The 20,186-nt window shown below is 40.4% G+C and overlaps 2 protein-coding genes and 1 pseudogene across 11 annotated transcripts in view; 1 reads left to right on the plus strand and 2 right to left on the minus strand.

Moving 5' to 3' along the window:
* LOC149119640 (uncharacterized) overlaps positions 1-20,186 on the plus strand; it is a 282,520-nt gene that overhangs the window by 119,390 nt on the left and 142,944 nt on the right. The gene's annotated exons all lie outside the window — the stretch shown is intronic.
* HDAC8 (histone deacetylase 8) overlaps positions 1-20,186 on the minus strand; it is a 256,156-nt gene that overhangs the window by 91,495 nt on the left and 144,475 nt on the right. Inside the window, exon 10 of one of the 4 annotated variants that reach the window (XM_089324276.1) lies at positions 8,391-8,417. The exons of the other annotated variants lie outside the window; for them this stretch is intronic. Coding sequence (XP_089180402.1) covers positions 8,391-8,417 — 27 coding nt within the window. The remainder of the gene's footprint in view (positions 1-8,390; positions 8,418-20,186) is intronic. 4 annotated transcript variants of the gene reach the window in all.
* LOC138847670 (AT-rich interactive domain-containing protein 3B pseudogene) lies at positions 14,206-16,718 on the minus strand (annotated as a pseudogene). Its single transcript, XR_016227970.1, has one exon. The product of XR_016227970.1 is annotated as an AT-rich interactive domain-containing protein 3B pseudogene (transcript).

Genomic DNA, 20,186 nt, shown 5'->3' on the forward strand with positions numbered 1-20,186 from the left:
CTCCATTTGCTGTATGCCCTTAGGATAATTTCCAAAGACTTTAAATGATTTTTTAAAAGTAATTATCACCAGCCACATGAGTATTGTTTTGGAGTAGGTTTTCAGAGGTCCTCATTCCACCACTCTGACAGTCTTTAACCCACCTTCATCTTTTACATTGGTTATGGAAACAGCTCCCTAACTGGTCTCCCTGGCTTCACACTTGCCCTTCTAAAGTCTATTCTAACATGGCAGCCACAGTGATCACATTAAATGCAAGCCCAATTATGACTTCAGCCTGCTCAAAACTTTCTCATGGCCTCCATTTTTTTCCCTCAGAGTAGAAAAAAAGTTCTTAAAATGATCTACAAGGCTCTAATCCTCTAGCTCTCTGTTAAATCTTCAACATCATCACCTACTGTTCTTCCTCGCATTCATTCTGTTCCAGACACACTGTCTTCCTTGCTGTCTATCCAACAAGCCTGACACTCCCAATACTGTACTTGTATGGTTTTGGTATTAAGGTTATACTAGCCCCATAGAATGAACTGAGAAATGCTCCAGTTTTCCCCTGTACTCATTGGAAGAACTTTTATAATATTGGAATTAATTCTTCCATGACTACTTGCTAAAATAATCTAGACTTAATGTTCTTCTTGTGAAAATATTTTAAATTACTGAGTTTTTTTAATAGCTATATAACTACTCATGCTTTCTAGTTCTTCTTGAATCCGTTTGGGTAGTTAACTTTTTCTAGGAATTTGTCCACTGGTCTACATTATACAATTTATTGATTATAAAGTTATTTTTAAAGTATTTTCTTACTGAAATTTTAGCCTCTTAAAAAAATTTTTTTTGACAGGCAGAGTGGACAGTGAGAGAGAGACAGAGAGAGAAAGGTCTTCCTTTGCCGTTGGTTCACCCTCCAATGGCCGCCGCGGCCGGCGCGCTGCGGCCGGCGCATCGCGCTGATCCGATGGCAGGAGCCAGGAGCCAGGTGCTTCTCCTGGTCTCCCATGGGGTGCAGGGCCCAAGCACTTGGCCCATCCTCCACTGTACTCCCTGGCCACAGCAGAGAGCTGGCCTGGAAGAGGGGCAACTGGGACAGAATCCAGCGCCCCGACCGGGACTAGAACCTGGTGTACCGGTGCCGCAAAGCAGAGGATTAGCCTAGTGAGCCGCGGTGCCGGCTAGCCTCTTAAATTTATAGAAAATATCCTCCTTTCCTAATAGTGTGTTTTGGCTTTATCTTATTTTTCTTGATCAGTATTTCCTCAGGTTTGTCAGTTAATCTTTTAAAATGACTAATGATTTTGATGATCTCCTTTATTTATCTTTTATATTTTATTAATTTTTGCTCATGTCTATTAATCACTTCCTTATGCTTTCTTGAAGTTATTCTATTGTTCATTATCTATCTTAAGTTGAATGCTCAGCTCATTTACTTTCAGACTTTCTCCCTTTTTAGCGTAATAACTTAAGGTTATGGACACCCCTCTAAATACTACTTTAGGTGGAAGGTCCAAATTGATTTCTGTGTCTTTCCCAGTTTCCACAGGAATGTCTTTGTCAACCAAAGGGTTATTTAAAAACTGTTTTTAAGTTCCCAAAAGCTTATTTTAAAGAATAAGCTATATATTTGGATGTATTTATATAGTCTTATTTTGTGGTTTGTATTCCATTATTGCTGTGTTTTCCTATGTGGTACTTTTTGCTACTTTGTTGACTTCTTTTGAATTAATTGAGGTTTATTTTTCCTCATTCCATTTCCCCATTCTATTAGTTTGGAAGACATTCATTCTTTATTATATTCTTCTAGTGGCTACCCTTGAAATTTTAACATGCTTTTTTAACTTAATAAAATTTAGAGTTAATATATTTACCCTCTTCTCAAACAACATGGGGACCTTAGAATGCTTTGACTCTAATCCTTAACAGCATGAGTTACTATTGTGAAGTCTTAAAATTCTGTGTTTTTTGTTTGTCTTCTTCTAATCCCATAAATTATAAACTAATAATATTACTCACACATTTAACTTTTTTTCCTGCTCAAAGTTCTTACTTGTATCTCAGAACTTGCTTTTTGTTGGATAATTTTCCTTACTTAGTGAAACTGGTAAACTTTAAATACTTTTATATCAAAACGCTTTCATTTTTCAAATTATTCTCCAAAGATAGCTTTACAGAACACATAATTCTGAGATGAAAATTATTTTCTCTCAATGCTTTCAATGTCGTATTGTAATCTGGCCTCCTTTGTTGCTTCTCGAGAAAGCTATCATTCTAATTTTTGTTCTTTTGTTAATGATCTGTCTTTTCTCTAGCTTGTTTTAAGATTTTGCCTTTGTTGCTCTGTGGTCTGATTATTATGTAGTGTAGATATTAATTTCTTTTTATTTATCTTATCTGAAATTTCTTAGGCTTCCTAAATCTGCAGATTGTTGTTTTGGGAAAAATTAGAGAAATTTTTAAGCCATGATTTATCTGAATTTTTTTTTCCTTTTTATTTCCTTCTAGAACTTTGAAGAGATAAATGTTGGACCTTCTTGCTCTATCCTTCATGTCTCTTGAACAATTTTATTTCTTCCATTTCTTTGTATCTCTGTTCAGTAATCTGTGTGATTTTTTCCAAACATCTCTCCCAGTTTATTAATTTCTTTTCAATTGATGTATGAATCCTCATTGGGGTTTTTAATGTCAATTATTATGCTTTTTTATCTCTAAAGTATTCTATTTAGTTCTTTAATATCCCAAATCATTTTTAACAGTCTTTTTCTCTTTGTTTTGTACTCTTATTTCTTTAAATAAATTTAACATACCTATTTTATATTCTGTGTATAGTAATTTTCAACATCTAAAATCCTTGTGGGTCTGGTTATATTTTGCCTTTTTTTCCCTGTTGGCTTCTCCTTCCTGGCAGTTGGTTTTCTTGTGTGAATTGTGATTTTTGATTGTGAAATAATGTTTGCCAACTCTCTGTGGGATTTCCATGAGGTCTAGGGATATGGGTGCATTCTTCCATGAAAGATTTCTATTTGATTTTCTTTGGTATTGAAGCATTACAGACCTAGGTTCAATTTAAATTAAAATTCTTGGCTTGTGGCTTTTTGGACAACTCACATTTTATATATATATATATATATATTTTTTTTTTCAAGCTTCAAACCTAGTTGAAGGCTGGTGCCACAAAATCTCAGGGAGATTTTTGTTGATTTGTTTGTTTTTAATTCTAACCTAAAGTTAAAGCCAAGACAAAAAATTTTCCTTGCCATCTGTCCCTTTCCCCGAGCCTTAGGCCTGTGCTGTCTAATCTAGTAACCATTAACCACTAACCACATGTGGCTATTAAGTTTAAATTTAAATTAAAATAAAAAAATAAGCTCTTTAGTTTCACTACCCACATTTCAGATGTTCAAAAGCCACATGTAACTAGTGGCTACTGTATTGGACAGTGCAGATACAGAACATTTCCATCATTCCAGAAAACTTTATTGGAAAGTATTGTTTAGAAAATCTGAAACTATATATGCCCCCAGGGTGTATGGTGGTTTTAGAGATAGCTACACCCTTGAATGTATTTTTTGTCAATCTGTGTCTTTAAGTCTGCATTCAGCAAGGACTATGTGATACATAGGAAAACGGCTCTTCAAAGATGTCCGAGTCCTAATCCCCAGAACTTGTAAACATGCTGTTTTATACAGTAAAAAAGACTTTGCACATATGACTAAATCAGGGATCTTGAGCTGGGAAAATTATCCTGGATTATATGGATGAGTTCAATGTAATCACAAGAGTCCTCATAAGGGAAATCAGGAAGCAGGAAAGACAGTCATCACCTCCCTGGTGACGTGGTGACAGAATGCATAGGTGTGAGTGACGCACTTTGAAGGCGGAGGAAGGGTCCAAGAGCCAATGAATGCAAGAGAAGCTGCAAAAAGCAAGGAAACAGATTTTTCCCTAAAGCCTCTGGAAAAGTAGTCCTCTGAACCCATTTTAGACTTCTGACCTTCAGAACTGCAAGAGAATAAATTTGTCGTGCTCTAACCTACTAAATACATGATAATTCCTTACTAGTAGTAATAAGAAACTAACACAGACCATACAAGGGGCCAGTCAAGAAAGATTTTGTTTCAGTATACCAAAAACCTGTGGCTGGGGCTGGCATTGTGGTGTAGTGGGTGATGCTGCCATCTGTGATGTCGACATCCCACATGGGTGCTGCTTTGTGTCCCAGCTGCTCCACTCTGATCCAGCTCACGGCTAATGGCCTAGGGAAAGCAGTGGAAGGTGGCCCAAGAATTTGGACCCCTACACGCACATGGGAACTTGCAAGAAGCTCCTGGTTCCTGGCTTTGGCCTGGCCCAGCTCTGGTCATTGCAGACATCTGGGGAATGAACCAATGGATGGAAGATCTCTGTCTCTCTCTGTCTTTTCCTCCCTCTCTGTAACTCTGATTTTCAAATAAATCTTTAAAAAATCCTGTGGCTCCCCAAAGGCACTGAGTTATCTTTCTTATATCTTCTCACTTCCCCCTTTTTATACTTCTCTTTGGCTCAGAGGGCCCAAGGCCCATGGCAGTCAGAAATCTTGGAATCTATACTTTCATCCATTTTTTTCAACACATATAAATATATACAGTAGTCTCCCCTTTTCCATGGTTTCATATACTCATGGTAATCTGTCATCTAAAAATATTACTATAGCACAATGAGGAATTAAGCTATTAAGCGAGAGAGATCACATTTCCATACTTTTATTATAGCATATGGTTAGAACTATTTTATTCTATTTTATTTTATTCTATTTTATTGCTAGTTGTTGCTGTTAATCTCTTGCTATGCCTAATGTATAAAATAATCTTTATCATAGACATGTATATATAGACAAAACAGTATGCATACAATTCAATACTATCCTTGGTTTCAGGCATCCACTGGGTGGTCTTGGAATGTATCCCGCGTAGATAAGGGGACAGCACTGTACTGAGTGTTTATCATGCTCTAAAGAACTGTTCTAAGTGCTTAACAAACATCAGTGACTACCAGAGAAAAATTCTTGCCCTCCAGAACTTTGTCTTTCTAGCGGAGGAACAGAATTGATAATGAACATAATAAGTAAATTACACAGTTCCCAGAAGATGATTAATGATATAGGGGAAAAAAAGAAAAAAGTGATTGGGAGTGGCTAGGAAAGGAAGGACTGGGCAGCTATAATACTAAATACGGTGGGCAGGGTAAGTCTCATTGAGGAATAGACAATTGAGCAATGAGTTGAACGAGGTGAGGGAGTTACTCATGTGAAAATATGGGACAATTTTTTTTTTCTGAAGTTTATTTGAAAGGAGAGAGAGAGAGAGAGAGAGAGCTTCTTTTTTTTTTTTTATTTTTGACAGGCAGAGTGGACAGTGAGAGAGAGACAGAGAGAAAGGTCTTCCTTTACCGTTGGTTCACCCTCTAATGGCCGCCGCGCTGCGGCCGGTGCGCCGGGAGCCAGGTGCTTCTCCTGGTCTCCCATGGGGTGCAGGGCCCAAGCACTTGGGCCATCCTCCACTGCTATCCCTGGCCACAGCAGAGAGCTGGCCTGGAAGAGGGGCAACCGGGACAGAATCCGGCGCCCCGACCGGGACTAGACCCCGGTGTGCCAGCACCGCTAGGTGGAGGATTAGCCTAGTGAGCCGCGGCAACGGCCGAGAGAGCTTCTTTCTGCTGGTTCACTCCCCAAATGATTACAATGGCTGGGGCTGAGCCAGGCCAACACCAGGAGCTAGGAACTCCATCTTGGTCTCCCACATGAGTGGCGGGGACCCAAATACACGGGCCATCATCTACTGCTTTCCCAGGCACATTAACAGGGAGCTGGATTGGAAGCAGATCCGCTGGGACTCAAACTGGCTTTCTGATATGAGATGGTGGTGTCATAAACAGCAGCATAACCTGCTGTGCCACAATGCTGGCAAACAGCCAATGTGATGGAGGCCACAGTAGTAGGAAATGAGCTTAGATGAGTGATAGGAGCCAGATCACTGAGGGCACTGAAAACCACTGCAAGGACTTAAGCTTGGTGTTGAGGAGGGCTCCAGATTTTTAAGGAATACAAAAGTACAATTAGCCTAACACTCAGAATGCATAGGAAGATATATAGCTATAAAAGAATGAATGAATTTCTAAATTCTGACCGGTGGTGAGCCAACTTTCTTCTAAGCACCATATTTTCACATCCATTTGCTTCTTGGACTTTTCTACTTGTATGAGCAGGCTTTGAAAAGTTCATGGAAATGTGTATTATGAGAAAAAATTCATGAATTTCATTTTTTGTACTAAAATAAAAGATCTTTTAATTCCATTTTCTATGAACTTTTTGAAGTGCCTTCATATATCGGTGAGTCAAGCCCAAATTGGCCCATTCATAATCTTTTCCTTTCCTCCTCTTTTGTTCCCCGTCCCAGTTAATGGTATCCCAACTTAGAAATCTAGATGTAATGTGGTTCTCTTTCTCCTGCTCCACCATGTCAAACTAGACTCCCAACTCTCTCTGTGTTACTTTAGAGATATCATTTTTGACCTTCACCTTGGTTCAAGTTCTTATGTCTGAGTGAACTATTATAATAACCTCCATGATTTTTTTAAAAGATTTTATTTATTTATTTGAAAGAGTTACATAGAGAGAGAAAGAGGTTTTCCATCCACTGGTTCACTTCCCAGTTGGCTGTAACGGCTGGAGCTGTGCCGATCCAAAGCCAGGAGCCAGGAGCTTCCTCCGGGTCTCCCAGGTGGGTGCAGGGGCCAAGGACTTGGGCCATTTTCTACTGCTTTCCCAGGCCATAGCAGAGAGCTGGTTTGGAAGTGCAGCAGCCGGGACTTGAACCGGCGCCTATATGGGATGACGGCACTGCAGGCGGTGTGGCTTTATTGCTATGCCACAGCGCTGGCCCCTCCATGATTCTATAAACCTGTCTACCAACCTCACTGGTGTGGCCATGGTACCAAAATTGATCAGGTTTCTCTTTTATAAACTTTAAAAGTGTTTTGAGAATGAGAGAGAGAGAAAGAGGAAGAGAGATACATCTGCTTGTTACCACAAATGCCTGCAAATGTCAGGGTTAGGGTAGGCTGAAGCTAGGATCCAGGAACTCAATTCAAGTCTCCCACATGAGTGTCAGGGACCTAGTCACTTGAGCCATCACCTGCTGCCTCCTGGATTTGCATAAGCAGGAAGCTGGAACCAGGAGCTGGAACTGGGACTAAAACCCAGGTACTCTGGTGTAGGATACAGGTGTCTTAACTGCTGTCTTAAGTGCTAGGTCAAGTTTTCCTTTTAGAGATCTTCACTGGCTTTCAGAATCTTGTCCCAATCTCTCCCTTGAGCCTCATTTCTCAATATGCTGCTTCTGCTCCATGCTGCAGTCACACTCATTACAATCCACGCATATTATGCCCAATCATATGGACCTGAAAAACCAATACATTTTAGCTACAAATTCACATATAACAACCGGTTTTGTCTTTCAGGAATGCCCTTATTCCTTTCTATAACTGGAAAAACGCTTATACAGCCCTCAGTCCATTCAAATGCCACTTCCTTTGCAAAGCCTTCCTTGACTCCGTCAATAGCATTTGTTGCTACTTTCGCATGTACCTCCATCATTCTGTGTATACAGTTCCCATAACACTCAATACAATGCATTATGATTGTCTGATCACAGATCTATCTCTTTTATCATACTATAACCTCCTTGTGGGCAGGGACCAAGTCCTACTGATTTTTCATCCCCCGTAGCTAACACAATGCCCAGTCTAAAGGAGTTACTCAACACTAATTCGTTGAAATAAAAAATGACTGAAATGATTCAGGAGAAATATCTGACTGTGCTAGTCAGGAAGGAACAAAAGAAGTGACAGAATTTCATGCAGGAGTGCCTGGCCTTCTGGGAGGGGTAGCTCTGAATTTACTGAGTTACAAAAGGCTAAAGATTGGCGGTGTGGGCTAGGTTACAAGGGGAGACCAGAGCAAACAGGAAGGGTTGGGTGAAGCTAGCTGAGGAAGTACTGTGAAGCCACTGCCCAAAGTCTAGATTGCCAATGGGATGAGTAGGGAGTTACTGGAGGGCTACTGGAGACACAACTGAAATGACGCCACCAAAAGTGACCTGTGCTGTGAGGCTGGAAGGAGTCAGCAATGACAGCCAGAAGTGACCACAAAATCCCAGAGTGGACTGGGCATGGCGAGTGGAGGGGGGAGATTTAGGAAAGTGCGGAGAAGGAAGGGGTTGGCTTTGCTGAGTGCTTCCATAGGAGAAGACATAAAGAGAGTGAGGAATTGTTGAAGATTATGAAGAGTAGGTGCAGAAAGAAAATGAGGTTGGTGGTTAGGAAATCAGCAGTTAATCATGGCACAAAAAATAACCTCTTACCGTTTGGCATCTCTGTGTCTTCCTTTCCTAGACAGTAAAGGAAAGAGGTTCCACACTCAAATGATCAGCAAATGTGTCAATTCTGCTTCACAAGTATCTCTTCATCTTCATTGCCAGCACCCGAGTGCAGGCCCTTGCCAGTTTTACCTGGACCACTGCACTAGTGCTCCTGTACATCCTCCCTGTCCCTCTACATCTTCATCTCCTTACAACTGTTAGAATCATCTTTTGGAAATACCAATTAGATTATATTACTACTCCTCTGCTTAAAATTTTGGGTGTCTCACTGCACTTAGAGCCAGATCCACGCTCCTTTTCCCAAGCTACAAGACTCCCACGTGATGAGGCCCCTGCCTGTCTCTCTGTCCTCATCCCATCCCACTCTCCTCTCACTCAATACATTCGAGTCTCACTGGTATTCAAGAAATTACGTTTAGTTATGAGAGAGAGAGAAAGAGAGAACACTGCCATCCTCTGGTTCACGCCTCAAATGCCCACAACTGTCAGGGCTGGGCTGAGCCCAAAGATGGGACCTAGGAACTCAATCCAGGTCTCCCATGTGGGTGGCAGAGACCCAATCACTTGATCCATCACCTGATGCCTTCCAGTCTGCAGTAGTAGGGAGCTGCAACCAGGAGCCAGAAGTAGGGCTCTAACCCAGGTACACTGATGTGGGATGCAGGCATCTTAACTGGCATCGAAGTGACAGGCCTAACGCCCACCCCCACACTGGCATTTTTACTCTTCCATGAGCATGGGCAACTCTTTCCTACCTTATCACATCCTGTTCCCTCTCCCTGGAACACAGCTCTTTGTCTAGCAAGGGTCTTCAGTCTGACCTAAATTTGACCCCTCAGAGACCCCATTCTTAAACTCTGTATCATCCGTTTATTTTCTCCTTAACATATATCACAATCTGTAACTATTTTATTGTGTGTTTATTGCTAATCTCACATTAGATTGCAATTCTAAAAGGTAGGGACCATATGGTTACTGTTGTCTCTCTCTTGTGAGTACCTGAAGGAACCGGGCAATGCAAGCAGAGCCCACCAAAAATGAGGTAGTGAAGAAAAAGGAAGAGATTATAAAAGAGTTCCATTGAATTTTGAGAACTGCCTATCTAGTTTCAGTCAGCTTGTAGTATAAAATAGTAACAGGAATTGCAGAGAGTAGCCAGAGGACTCAGGCTCCAAATCAGGGAGAATCACAGAACTGCAGCCTAATGAAATTCAGTCCAATTCACCAGAAATTTGTGGAGCGCTTATTATGTTGCCAGGCACTATGCTGGGCACGCTCTGTGGGGGATAGAAAGATGAATAAATTCATTTTTCAAGAGTTTATATTCAAGAAAGCAGAAATAGGAGATAAGGATGTACAAATGATAATAAAAGGCAGAATTTAATCAAACAAAGGGCCCTGGGGCTCAGAGGAAGGGGTTTAAGGAAGGCTTCAAGGAAATTTACTCTGACCCTGAAGTCAACAAACTCCAGTTCACAATGAAATACGAGCACAGACAGTCCCTTCTGCTTGTCCCCACAAAATACTTTGTAAGAATATGATAGCAAAATATTTTGAAAGATGACTTTTGAGGCATTGTGTTAGAAGGGAAACAACTAGGCTTGGGGGTTTTGGCTCTGCTACTCATTATTTGGGAGCTCTTGGACAATTTGTTCACTGTGTTTTACAAATGGTTATTGATGGCTTACTGTGTGTGTGTGTGTATATATATATATATATACTATATAGACTCTGTAATATATACTATTTTATTGAATCATTTTCTTTCTAAGCTTCAGGGTTTCTTTTCACTACCTTTTAACATTCATTTTGTTGCATTTAAATTTTTATTTTATTTGAGCAGCAAGAGAGTGAGAGAGCTCCCATTTCCTGGTTCACTCTCCACATGACTGCAGCAGCCAGAGGTGGGGGAGGTGGGCAAATCTGAGAGCCCAGAATTCAATCCAGGTCTCCCATGTGAATGGCTTCTGTGATAGGCACCCACCCTATCGCCTGAGCCATTACTGTTGCTTCTTAGGGTCCCATTAGCAGGAAGTTGAAGTCAGGAGCTGGAGCCAGGAATTAAACTTATGCACTCTGATGTGTGATGCAGGTGTCTTAATGCCAAAAGTCTGCCTCTCCTTTCGAAATTTAGCATCCTAGATTTCTACTTCCTAAAGAACTGGTGATGGGCCGGCGCCGCGGCTCACTAGGCTAATCCTCCGCCTTGCGGCGCTGGCACACCGGGCTCTAGTCCCGGTCGGGGCGCCGGATTCTGTCCCGGTTGCCCCTCTTCCAGGCCAGCTCTCTGCTGTGGCCAGGGAGTACAGTGGAGGATGGCCCAAGTACTTGGGCCCTGCACCCCATGGGAGACCAGGAGAAGCACCTGGCTCCTGCCATTGGATCAGCGCGGTGCGCCGGCCGCAGCGCGCTGGCCGCGGTGGCCATTGGAGGGTGAACCAACGGCAAAGGAAGACCTTTCTCTCTGTCTCTCTCTCTCACTGTCCACTCTGCCTGACAAAAAAAAAAAAAAAAAAAAAAAAAAAGAAAAGAAAAAAAAAGAACTGGTGATGGGTACAGACTTGCAAGTATTCTTTTCCGCCTTCAGGTAGCACCCACGGTTCTGCATGAAAGCAATATACTGGCTTTTGATAATATCCTAAAGGGACTAGACTGCACTTTGACTATTTATGAGATTGGGGAAATGGATGAATAGGCTTAAGAAATGAAACATAAATTTCTTTTTGGCATTGTTAGGTGAGCAAATTTTGAAGTGGTGAACAGTGGGTCCTGCCTGTCATGGTAACCAACCATACATTGGGAAATGGAGATTTTATTAAAATGTCAGGAAATGGTCACAATAGAATGTTACTAATAATGCTAAGATAAACTGTAATGTGGGAAACTGTAACAGGACTGTGTTGAGGTAATGCTGTAAAGACAGATGCTTTAGGTGATCAGTAAAGTGAGAATGGGTGGGCAGGCAACAGAAAAAAAATCTGTTAGTGTGTCTCCAGGAATGGCCATGGGGACTGCTGTCTCTAGATTGTGGATTCTTTGCTTCTTTAGAAAGAACTATTTCTAGTATGGAGAAGGGCAATTTATGAAGTTCCTATATTTAATTAAAAAAAAAGGTATCTGGAAAATATCCAATTCCTTTTTCTTTAATTATGTGTTCATCAAGCAGCCTTCTGGTCTGCAACTGGTTCCTTGGTTGGGCTAACCTGCCACTTGGAAGGCCTTATACAGATGACAGGTGCCTTCTCTTGCCTGATATAATTGACTACTTTGAGGTCTGCTTTATGAATCTGTTTCGGCGCTTGGGCCCCTGCACCCATGTGGGAGACCCAGAAGAAGCTCCTGGCTTTGGAGTTTCTGATCAGCCCAGCTGTGGTCGTTGCAGCCATTTGGGGGAGTAAACCAGTGGATGGAAGAGCTCTCGCTCTCGCTCTCTCTCTCTAACTCTGCCTTTTAAATAAATAAATAAATATTTTAAAAAAGCATGTACACACACATAATTCTATTATTTTATCTATTATACCTATTTAAGCTCATACTATTGATAAAAATACATTCATTGAGCGGTGTCAAAGATACCAAAAAGTCCGTAACATTGTCAGTACATTGAAAAAAAATTTGTGATGGGACCTTGACAAAATAATTCAAACCAAGGAAACAAAGGTAGTCATAGTCCAGGCTATAGTAAGGTGATGCCAGAATTTGGAGATAGGCTTTGAATGATTGTGCAAGTGAAATGACACGAAGACATGTTTGTAGATGTGCTGCTGATGGGGACTTGGGAAATATCCAAGTGTAATCAAGGTGATCAAGGCAAGTCTGAAGAACTGGATGTACTAGAATAAAGTTGCAATCTAATCAACTTTACTGTAAACTGAGTGAAGAATAATGTGTTACAGAAAGGTGGCCTGTGAGTTATTTGGGAAAAAAAGAGAATTAGATAGTAAACATATGTTACTATTCGTCCAGCACCTCCCACCACCAACTGTGCAGAACTGCGAGAAGGGATGGGGGAGGTGGGTATGTCCTTTTGTGCAGCAGGCGGAGATCGGACGGAACCAGGTAGACCCTGCATATTATGGACACAAGTACTATAGCCCCACATGATCTAGACTCAATTATGAAACAGACTTCTCTATGCATGAGCTTCACCCTTTCAATTCCTTCACTCTGACTGTGTGCTTATCAAGTAACTTTCTGACTTACTAATTCAGTTTCCCAGGTTATTTGATCCTGGGGGGAAATGCCCTTAGGGGAGATAAGGCTAATGTGTGGTTAACTCACAGGCATATCTTCCACTGTAAATTAATATAACTGCAATATATTTATATGTCTCTTCCCTCTGATTCTTTTTATTGCGTAAACTTTCAAATCTACAGAAAAGCTGCAAAAACAGTACAATGAATTTCCACTTACTCTTAAATGAAATTTACCAATTTGTTGATGGCTATGCAAACTGCTCTAGCACTATTTATTGAAAAGGCTGTCTTTCTGTTATTGAATTGCTTTTGGATCTTCGTCAAAAATCAGCTGGCCGTATTGTGTGGGTCTATTTCTGGGATCTCTATTCTCTTCCTTTGATGTGCCTATTCCTTTGCCAATACCTCACAGTTTTGATTACTGTAGCTATGTATCAAGGCTGAAAATTGGTAGAGTGATTCCACCTACTTTATCCTTAGTTTACAAAATTGTTTTTGCTATTTTTGTTCCTTTGTTTTCACACATTAATTTTACTATTATCTTGTCTATATCTTCAAAAACGCATGCTGAGACTTTGATAGCAATTGTGTTAGACCTATATATAAATTTGGAGAGCACTGACATGTTTATTATGCTAAGTTTCAATCCATGAACACAGTATGTCTCTGCATGTAATTAGATCTTTTATTCTTTTCATCAGTGTTCTGCAGTTTTCAGCATGCAAGTCCAGTGTGTGTTTTCTGATATTTACACCTAAGTATTTCACTTTTCAAAAACCAATTATAATTGTATTTTTCAATTTTGTTTTTCGTGTGTTCATTGAAAATACATAGAAATATGTTCACTGATAGTATACTGAAAAAAATTTTTTTGATGTTGACATTGTATCTTGTGACCTTGCTAAACTAATTTATCAATCTTAGGAAGCTTTTGTAGATTTCTTGAGATTTTCTATGTATACAGTCATCTCATTTACAAATAGGGTGTTTTATTTCTTCCTTTCTCTTTTGTCTGCTTCTGAGATGCTGCCCATTGTGTCTTTCAAATATGCAAAGCTGAGAGAGAAGGGATAGTGGTCTGTTTTTCTTTTTTTGTACTGTCTCTGTCTGGTTTTGGTATCAGGATAATACTGGCTTCATAAAGGGAGTTGGGAGTTGCTTCCTCTTCTGCTTTCTGGAAGATCATGCAGAATTATAAATTCTTCTTTAAATGTTTGGTAGGGTCCATCCAGGCTTGAGGAATTCTTGGGGAGTTTTAAAATTACAAATTCAATTTCCTTAATAGATGTAAGGCTATTCAAATTATTTCACATTGGTGAGTTTTCGTCATGTGTGGTTTTGGGGGAATTAGCCAAGTTTAGAGGTGTTTGTTGTATTCCATTAATATTCTTTTGATGTCTGCAAGGGCTGTGGTGACATTTCATTTCATCCCATCCCTGATACTCGTAATTTGTGTCCTCTATGTTTTTTCTTTGCCAGTCTTGCTAGAAATTTGTCAATTTTATTGACGTTTTCAGAGGACTACCTTTTTGTTCACTGAGTTTCTCTATTTTTACTCCAATTTCAATTTTATTCATTTTTGTTCTTTATTATTTCCTTCCTTTTATTATTTTATTATTCTTTATTATTTTCCTTCCTTCTTCTTTCTCTAGCTTGTTAAGGTAGAAGCTTAAATTATTGATTTGAGACTATCCTCTTTTTAAAATTAAGGACCTAATGTTATAAAATTCCCTCTCAACCCTGTTTTAGCTGTGTTGCACAAATTTTAATATGTTGTATATTTATTTGAATTCAGTTTAGTGCATTTTTTAAAAAAAATAGTTATTTGAGAGGCAGAGTTACAGAGAGAGAGAGAGAGAGAGAGAGAATGAAAGGCCTTCCATCTGCTGGTTCACTTCCCAAAATGCCAGAGCTGAGCCAATCCAAAGCCAGGAGCCAGGAGGGTGCAGGGGCCCAAGGACTTGGGCCATCTTCTACTGCTTTCCCAGGCCATAGCAGAGAGCTAGATCAGAAGTGGAGCAGCCAGGACTCGAACCGGCTCCCATATGGAATGCTGGCGCTGCAGGACGCTTAATCCACTACGCCACAGCACTGGCCCCTGAATTCAGTTTAGTGTATTTCTGAAATTTCTTTGAGAGTTCCTTTTTGACCTATGGATTATTTAGGTGGGCCTTCTTCAGTTTCCAAGTGTTTGGAGATCATTTTATTATTTTTCATTTACTGATTTTCTGTTTGATTCCATTTTTGTCAGAGAGTTATACCTCATATGATTTCCTTCTTTTAAAGTTACTTGCTTGATGGACTATAACATGGTTAATCTTTACTTAAAAATTTTTACTTATTTTTATATTATTGTGATGAAGTATTTAAAACATAAAATATGCCCTTTTAATCATCTTAAGTATACAATTAAGTGGCATTAACTACATTCAAAGCACAGTGCACTATCACCACTATCTATTTACAAAAGTTTTTTTTTTTTTAATCACCTCACACAGAAATTCTGTACCCATTAGGTATTACTCTCCAATCTCCCCTTCTCCAGCCCCTGATAACCTGTAATCTACTTTTTGTCTCTATGAATTTGCCTATTGTAGACATTTCATAGAAGTGCAATCATACATTACTTGTCCTTTTGTGTCTGGTTTATTTCACTTAGCATGTTTTCAAGGCCTCTCCCTGTTGCAGCAAGGATCAGAACTTCATCCCTTTTTAAGTCCAAATAGTACTTCATTGTTATGTATATACAACGCTTTGTTTATCCATTCATGTGTTGATGGACATTTGGATTGTTTCCACTTTTTGGCTCTTGTGAATAATGCTGCTGTGAATATTGGCATTTGAGTCACTGTTTTCAATTCTTTTGGGTATATAACTAGGAGTGGAATTTCTGGGTCATATGGTATTAAATAACTTTTTGAGAAACTGCCAAACTGTTTTCAATGTGGCTGTACAATTTTACATTCCCACCAACAATGCACCAGGGTTCCAATTTCTCCCCGTCCTCACTAACATTTGTTAATTTTCACTTTTTTTAGAATACTCTCTGTAAATATATTAACTTCCACGTGTAAGGAAAAAAATGTGATATTTGTCTTCCTGTGCATAGCTTATTTCACTTGGCATAATAATGTCTAATTCCATCTATCTTATTGCAAATGTCAGGATTTCATTCTTTTTAATGGCCAAGTAATATGCCATCATGTATCTATACCACATTTTCTTTTTCTTCTTTTTTCCACTTCATCCATTTTTGCCAAGGCCCGCTCTGCCCTCTTCAGTTCTGTTATCAATTATTTGGCCAAATCCAGACCCTATCAGCAGTAAAGGGCCCTCCTCCTCTTGGGGAGGGTGGAGCTCAGCGACCAGCGCACAGCAGGCATGGGATAAGAACTCGCTGGGGCTGAGACGAGGGATGCGCACTCACCCCTCTTCTGCATGAAGATGAAGAGGTCATCTAGGAACTCTGCTCTCGGGATCACCGTCCAGCTCATACAGCTGGGCTAATTCCCGAGAGCTCTCTTCTCTGGCCTCCATGTGCATCATCACTCCAGGTCAAAACGCCATTCTGCTTGAGCTTCTGCTTGTCCAGATTCCAGCTGGGCTGCCCCGCTGTGGCCATGGCAGGCGGGGCCCTGGAAGCATCTTTGATATGCTCATCTCTAGCTTAGTGTCCCTGTGCTGGGAGCCCTGGCACCGGAAGCACACTGGATGCAGGTGCCACTCTGGGCTCCTGGCAAGCTGCTTTCTGCACATGAAAATGTTTTGAAGCCGCCTGGGCCTCCTTCTCTGCCACCTCTGCAACTTCATCATCCCCATCTTCGTCTTCCAGACCTCCTTCCTCTTCCTCAGCTTCTCAGTTCACGTTGCTCTGTTCAAAGACTCAGGTCACTGCTGAGGCCGGTGGGACTCTGGCTAAGGAAGCCAGGGCAAGGCTGCCAGATGGCCTCCCAAGTGTGGCAGGCAGGAGAGCTGGCTGTGCCACCAGCTCCTGTGCATACAACACCTGGGTTTCTCTTATCTGCTGTCCCTGCTGTTGTCAGGCATCCATCTGCTGAGGAGCCAGGTGTGGCAGCGGCGGCTGCTGCAGCGGCTCCATTCTGGCTTCCAGCTTCACCCACACCCCGATGTGGCTCTGAGCTGGGCCAGCCCAGCAGGCACATTGGCTCTAAATCTTAAGCTGTGCTGAGTGCCTGGGTCCCCGCACCGTGGTGGACGTGACTGCTCAGGCTCCTCCGCAGCCAGGGCACCACATTTTCTTTATTCAAGTCATCAGTTCAGTTGATGGACATCTAGATTGATTGCATATCTTTACTATTGTGAATCGGGTGGCTATAAACATAAGATATAGGCATCTCTTTTGTATGTTGGTTTTGACAAGCATGCTAAAAACATTCCCTAGGGAAAAGATACTCTCTTCAACAAATGGTGCTGGGAAAATTGTATTTCCACACACAGAAGTTTGAAACAAGGGGGCTGGCGCCGTGGCTCACTTGGCTAATCCTCCGCCTGCGGTGCTGGCATCCCATATGGGCGCCAGGTTCTAGTCCCAGCTACTCCTCTTCCAGTCCAGCTCTCTGCTGTGGCCTGGGAAGGCAGTGGAGGATGGTCCAAGTGCTTGGGCGCCTGTACCCACGTGGGAGACCAGGAGGAAGCACCTGGCTCCTGGCTTCGGATTGGCGCAGCATACCAGCCGCAGCACAGCGGCTGTGGTGGCCATTTGGGGGGTGAACCAACAGAAGGAAGACCTTTCTCTCTGTCTCTCTCTCTCACTGTCTAACTCTATCTGTCAAATAAATAAATAAATAAATAAGTTTGAAACAATACCCCTACTTTATACCCTATACAAAAATCAACTTGAAATGGGGGCTAGCATTGTGGCATAGTGGGTAAAGCTGCCACCTGCTATGCTAGCTTCCTATGGGTGCCAGTTTGCATCTAGGCTGCTGCACCTCAAACCCAGCTCCCTGTTAGTGGCCTAGGAAAAGCAGCAGAAGATGGTCCAAGTGCTTGGGCCCCTGCCACCCATGTGAGAGACTCAGATGAAACTGCTGGCTGTGGCTTTGGCCTGGCCCAGTTTTTGGCTATTGAGGCCATTTGGGAAGTGAATTAATGGATGGATGAACTTGCTGTCTTTCCTTCTCTGTGTAACTCTGACTTCCAAATAAATAAACAAATCTAAAAAAAAAAATCAACTGAAAATGGATCAGGGATCTAAACTTAAGACCAACAGTTGGAGCTGGGCCAGTCCCGAAGCCAGAAGCCTGAAGCTTCTTCCAGGTCTCCCATGTGGGTGCAGGGGCCCCAGGAGTTGAGCCATCTTCTACTGCTTTCCCAGGCCATAGCAGAGAGCTGGATTGGAAGAGGAGCAGCCGGGACTTGAACCGGCACCCATATGGGATGCCGCACTGCAGACAGCGGCTTTACTTGCTACACCACAGTGCCAGCTCCCCCCTCTTATAATCCTTTTCATCACTGTAAGGTCAGTAGTAATGTCTCCAATTTAATTTTTGGTTTTAGTTATTTGCATCTTCCCATCAGTCTAGCTAAAGGTTTACCAATTTTGTGTATATTTTTTTTCAAAGAAACACGTTTTGGTTTTGTTGATTCTCTATATTGTTTTTCCAACATCTATTTCATTTATCTCCATTCTAATCTTTATCATTTACTTTCTTCTGTTAGCTCTGGCTTAGTTTTCTTCTTTTTCTAGTTCCTCAAAGTGTAAAGGTAGATTATTTGAGATCTCTCTCCTTCTAATGTAGGCATGAATTTTCCTCTAAGCATAGCTCTTACTGCATAAATTAGCTTTTGGTATATTGTGTTTCCATTTTCATTCACGTCAAAGTATTCTCTAATTTCCCTGGTGATTGCTTCTTTGACTCATTAGTAGTTTAAGAATGTGTTTTCTTAATTTCACATGCTTGTGAGCTTTCTGCTTGTCTTTTCTGGTGATTTTTAGCTTCATTCTAATTGTGGCCAGAGATAAAACTTTGTATGATTTCAGTCTTTTAAAATTTATTGAGACTTGTTTTGGCCTAACATATGGTCTATCCTGGCGAACATTCCATGTGTACTTGAGAGGAATGTGTACACTGCTGTTTTGGGTGGAATATTTTATATATGTCTATTAGGTCTAGTTGATTTATAATCCTACTCAAGTTTTCCAGTTCCTTGTTGCTCTCTGGTCTGGATGACCTATCCATTATTGAAAGTGGTGAGTTGAAGTCTCCAACTATTATTATAGAAGTACTTGTCTCTTCAATTTTGTCAGACTCTTTTTTGGTACACATATGTTTGTAATTGTACCTTTTCAATTAATCGATCCTTTTATCAGTATATGATGCCTGTTTTTGTGTTTTGTAACCATTTAAAATGTATTTATTTATTTATTTATTTATTTTTACTTGTTTTGGGGGGGAGGGAGAGAGAGAGAGAGAGAGAGAGAAACAAGCGCACATCTGTTAGTTCACTCTCCAAATGCTCACAAATGCTATGATGGGCTGGGAAGACTTAGCTGGAAGCTGTGAACTCAGTTCAGGTCAGGTCTCCTGCATGGTTTGCTTGAGACATCACTACTGCGTCCCAGAGTCTACATCAGCAGGAAGCTGGAATTGAGCATTGAGCCCAGGTAGGTACTCTGATATGAAACATGATCATCTTAACTGGTGCCTTATAATTACTATGCTAAACATCCACTCCTTGTAATAGTTTTTGACTTAAAGTTTATTATGATTATCAAATTGCATATTTGGGTCTAAAATGAGTCTCTTGTAAACAAATAGTTGGATCATGGTATGCATATTTTAAAATCATTCTGCCAATATCTGCCTTTTGATGGGATACTTTAATGTATTTAAATTTAATTTGTTTACTGATAAGGATTTGTGCCATTTTCATTTTATTTTCCTCTTTATTATGTACCTATTTTTGTTCTCATTTACTCTATTACTGTCTTATTTTATATTTAGTTGATTGTAGTGAATCATTTTAGTCCTCTCATTTCTATTGGTACTTTTAAAAGCACATGTTTTGTAAATATCATGGGAATTACAATTTAACCTTATTTTTAAAAATTTAAAAATATTTTTTAATTTTTAATTAGCTTTTAACATATTCAATATGTTTTGTAGATACATTTCTTTTAGGGGGATGTAGGCATCTTTTTTATTGACAAACAATCATTGTACATATTTATGGGGTGCAATGTAATATTTTGATACATGCATATTTTTTAATGATCAAATTAGGATAATTAGCATCCATCACTTCATGTATTCAAGGTTTCTTTGTAGTGTGAACATTCAGAAGTCTTTCTTCTAGCTATTTAGAAGAGTACAGTATGTTATTGTTAACTATTATTACTCTACTGTGCAATAGAATGCCAACAGGATTGTTTTTACAATAAGGGAAGTACTTTTTAATTCAATAAAAGTAAACCTTTCCGAGGTTTAATTTATATATAAATATATTTTTGAGAAAATTAATTTTGAAGAAGAACCCAAGAATGGTGTGTCTTTTGTGAGCCCTTAGACATAGCTTATGAGACATAGATAATATCCTCTACTTGATACATTAAAATGAG

Source organism: Oryctolagus cuniculus, chromosome X (genome assembly GCF_051225735.1).
Source record: "Oryctolagus cuniculus isolate XC-2025 breed Fujian yellow rabbit chromosome X, ASM5122573v1, whole genome shotgun sequence".
Taxonomy (NCBI): domain Eukaryota; kingdom Metazoa; phylum Chordata; class Mammalia; order Lagomorpha; family Leporidae; genus Oryctolagus; species Oryctolagus cuniculus.